General features: G+C 51.6%; 1 protein-coding gene across 1 annotated transcript; it reads left to right on the top strand.

The window, feature by feature from the left end:
- The first annotated feature begins 914 nt into the window (after positions 1 to 914).
- LRFN5 (leucine rich repeat and fibronectin type III domain containing 5) lies at positions 915 to 3,837 on the top strand. Its single transcript, XM_010181625.1, has 2 exons — positions 915 to 2,302; positions 2,916 to 3,837. Exons 1-2 carry the CDS (start codon positions 915 to 917, stop codon positions 3,835 to 3,837), a joined length of 2,310 nt encoding a protein of 769 aa, XP_010179927.1.
- The last annotated feature ends 269 nt before the right edge of the window (positions 3,838 to 4,106 follow it).

Here is a 4,106-nt window from a genome sequence, read left to right on the forward strand (position 1 = left end):
GGGACACCAACATGGGGGCACCAACACAGGGCTGCGCAGGACCCAGCACCACAGCTCCCACAGAGCTTTTGGCATGGTTGCTGATGGATGATTTCATTTGGCTGGTGTGGCCACTGCTGTTGTCGGCCGTGTTTCCATGCTGGATCTGCCAGCATGAGAGATAAGGCTAATAAACTGTCAGGAGAGGAGCGTGGCGGTGCTGGCTGTGGCAGCAGGGAAAACAGCAAAGATCTAAAATTAGCCCATGTTCCATTTTTATTTAGATCCCTGTTGTTGTGGGGGCTTTGCTTTTTTTTGTTTGTTTGTTTTATTTGCTTTTTTGGGTTTTGAATGATGTAAAATTAGCTCCTCCTGAGTTAATTCTGAAAATAGCATTAAGAGCTTAAACGTTTGGTGGTGATGGCCATGAACCCATTGAATTGCCATAATTTAAAGGCTGCTAAGGGTTTAGCTCAGCAAGTAAAGCACACATGAAACATCCCTCATTTTCAGTACATAAATGACATTATGGCAGACTCCAGGGCGCGAGGTCTGTGGGAACACCAAGGGCCTGGTGTGGAGATGAGTTGTATGGCAGAGGTGAGCTCGGCCCAAAAGGCACCACTGATGCCACATGTGGTGGCACCAGCACCAAATTCCTATGACATTTGTATAGAGGTGTCTGTGTATGTGTGCATGCAAACATACCCATCTCTCAGTTGTTCTGCTGGAAGGTGGTAGATAAGCTGCTGTGTCGGGGTATGGACAATGATAAAGGTGCCAGGTCACAGGATGAGGATGCCGCACCGTTACGTGCACCTCAGTTACATGATTTACCCACAGTTTGTCTTTGGTTTTTTATTATCTCATTTGCTTCTCTTGCAGACACTAACAGACGTTTGCTTTCCCTTACAGGCTCTTGAACCTGATCTACAATGGAAAAACTGCTTTTCTTTCTGCTGTTCATTGGCGTTGTGGTGAGAGCTCAGATCTGCCCAAAGCGCTGTGTCTGTCAGATTTTGTCTCCGAACCTTGCCACCCTTTGTGCCAAGAAAGGGCTCTTATTTGTTCCTCCCAACATTGATAGGAGGACCGTGGAGTTGCGGCTGGCAGACAACTTTGTTACAAACATTAAAAGGAAAGACTTTGCCAATATGACCAGCCTGGTGGACCTGACACTGTCCAGGAATACAATCAGTTTTATTACACCTCACGCATTTGCTGACTTGCGCAATTTGCGGGCTTTGCATTTGAACAGCAACCGATTGACTAAGATCACTAATGACATGTTCAGTGGGCTCTCCAATCTGCACCACTTGATACTTAACAACAACCAACTGACTTTGATTTCTTCCACAGCTTTCGATGATGTTTTAGCTCTCGAGGAACTGGATTTGTCTTACAACAACCTAGAAACCATCCCTTGGGACGCAGTGGAGAAGATGGTTAGTTTGCACACGCTCAGTCTAGACCACAACATGATCGACCATATTCCTAAGGGGACCTTCTCTCACCTCCACAAGATGACCAGGTTGGACGTCACGTCTAACAAACTGCAGAAGCTACCGCCTGATCCTCTCTTCCAGCGAGCTCAGGTGCTGGCAACCTCAGGAATTATCAGCCCCTCGACTTTCGCGCTGAGCTTTGGTGGGAACCCTTTGCATTGCAACTGTGAGCTTTTGTGGCTGAGGCGTCTTTCGAGGGAGGATGACCTGGAGACCTGTGCGTCTCCCACGCTCTTGTCCGGCCGGTACTTCTGGTCGATCCCCGAGGAGGAGTTCCTGTGTGAGCCCCCTCTCATCACTCGGCACACCCACGAGCTGCGGGTGCTGGAGGGCCAGCGGGCAGCACTGCGGTGTAAGGCCCGGGGGGACCCCGAGCCTGCGATTCACTGGATTTCACCTGAGGGCAAACTGATCTCCAACGCAACGAGGTCCGTGGTGTACGACAACGGGACGCTCGACATCCTTATAACGACGGTGAAGGACACGGGCTCCTTCACCTGCATTGCTTCCAACCCAGCTGGGGAGGCCACGCAGATGGTGGACCTGCACATCATCAAGCTCCCCCACTTGCTGAACAGCACCAACCACATCCACGAGCCTGACCCTGGCTCCTCGGATATCTCCACATCCACCAAGTCGGGCTCCAATGCAAGCAGTAGCAATGGGGATACTAAAGTCAGCCAAGAGAAGAAGGTGGTTGTTGCGGAAGCAACATCCTCTACCGCTCTGCTGAAATTCAATTTCCAGAGGAATATACCTGGAATACGTATGTTCCAAATCCAGTACAACGGGACTTACGATGACTCCCTTGTTTACAGGTAAGGCAGCCCCCAGCCCCAGGCAGTCCCCGGCCCTGGGCAGCCCCTCTGCTGGAGCTGCAGGTTCCCTACCACTGCCCGAGCAGAGCCCTGCCTGTGGCAGCAGATGGTGGGAGCCTCAGGAAAGACTCATGCAATTTTCTCCTCGCACATGGGGAAATTACCTTGAACGGTTCTATTTTTAGATAATCCGGGAAGATCTCTAATCCTCTGAGCTAATCTGATTGGCAGTAAGGCTGTAAAGTTAGATGAGATAAATGGATCTTAACACTCTCAGCTTTATGGAAGCATAGGAGAAAGGTGTCTGTGACTGCATTCCTCGTAGCACTTTCTGGTGGATAACAGTCATACTATTAAAAACTGTTGTTTAGTAATTTCTCTTATGTTTTTGATGTGATCACTCTCATGGGGGGCTCAGGTGTGCCAAGCTTTGCCGGGGGGGCTGGCAGTGACTGCTGCTGCATCACAGGCAGGGTACAGCAGCTCTGGGGACGGTGACAGGAGCAGGGAGCCAAGCTGTGGGGATGTCCACCATGGCCGGGGCTGCAGCCCACGGCGGGGAAGTGGCTGCGGGTCTGCCGGATTCATTCATGCTGGTTTCCTTCTCCCCTAGAATGATACCTCCCACAAGCAAAACCTTCCTGGTCAACAACCTGGCCGCGGGGACCGCGTATGACCTGTGCGTCCTGGCCATCTACGACGACGGGATCACCTCGCTGACTGCCACCAGGGTGGTGGGCTGCACACAGTTCACCACCGAGCAGGACTATGTGCGCTGCCACTTCATGCAGTCCCAGTTCCTGGGTGGGACCATGATCATCATCATTGGTGGGATCATTGTGGCCTCCGTGCTTGTGTTCATCATCATCCTCATGATCCGCTACAAGGTGTGCAACAACAACGGGCAGCAGAAGGCCACCAAGGTCAGCAACGTGTACTCACAGACGAACGGGGCTCAGATCCAGGGCTGCAGTGGGGTGCTGTCGCAGTCGATGTCCAAGCAGGCTGTGGGGCACGAAGAGGGCATCCAGTGCTGCAAGGCTGGCGGCGACGGCGCCATGCAGTCGCCCGAGACCAGCTCCAGCCAGGACTCGGCCACCACTACCTCTGCTTTGCCTCCCACCTGGACTTCCAGTGCTTCTGGCTCCCAGAAGCAGAAGCGGAAGCTGGGGCCAAAGCCCAGCAGTGAGCTGCAGAGCGACGCTGTGGGCAGCATTGAGGCCCAGAACAGTAACAGAAATAACTCCACTGCCCTGCAGTTAGCTAGCCGTGCCCCTGACCCTGCCCGAGGGGCCCCCACGTACAAAAGAGCACAACCCAAGCCAAGTAAGTTCCTCACGCTGCCAGCTGACGCATCCCGGGCCAAGCGCAGGCTGTCGCTGGGTGGCGAGCTGATGGAGCCCCGCTGCCCCGGCCTGCGGTCCAAAAGGAGCATGTCCATGAACGGGATGCTAGTCCAGTCAGACAGCTCTGATGTGGATAGCGGAAAAGCAACTTTCTCCAGTTCTGAGTGGATATTGGAAAGCACTGTGTGACCTGCTTTTTTTTTTCTTTCTTTCTTTTTTTTTTAATTTTAATTTTCATCTTAATGAGAAACAAAACACCAAACGTTGTGTGAAACTCCCGCTCCCGGGGAATTGGATTTGGAAGTCCACTGTTGTCTTGCTGATTAATGGCTTGTTCATGCGGGGTTCTGTATAAGCCACCCAGTGCACACAGAGTTTTATTTAGTTTTCATTTGATTTTATTATCAAAACCGAAGGCAACATTCAGAGATTAAAAAAAAAGGAAAAAAAAAAGATTA

The sequence above is a fragment of the Mesitornis unicolor genome, unplaced genomic scaffold (genome assembly GCF_000695765.1).
Source record: "Mesitornis unicolor isolate BGI_N332 unplaced genomic scaffold, ASM69576v1 scaffold36293, whole genome shotgun sequence".
In the NCBI taxonomy this organism is placed as follows: Eukaryota; Metazoa; Chordata; class Aves; order Mesitornithiformes; family Mesitornithidae; genus Mesitornis; species Mesitornis unicolor.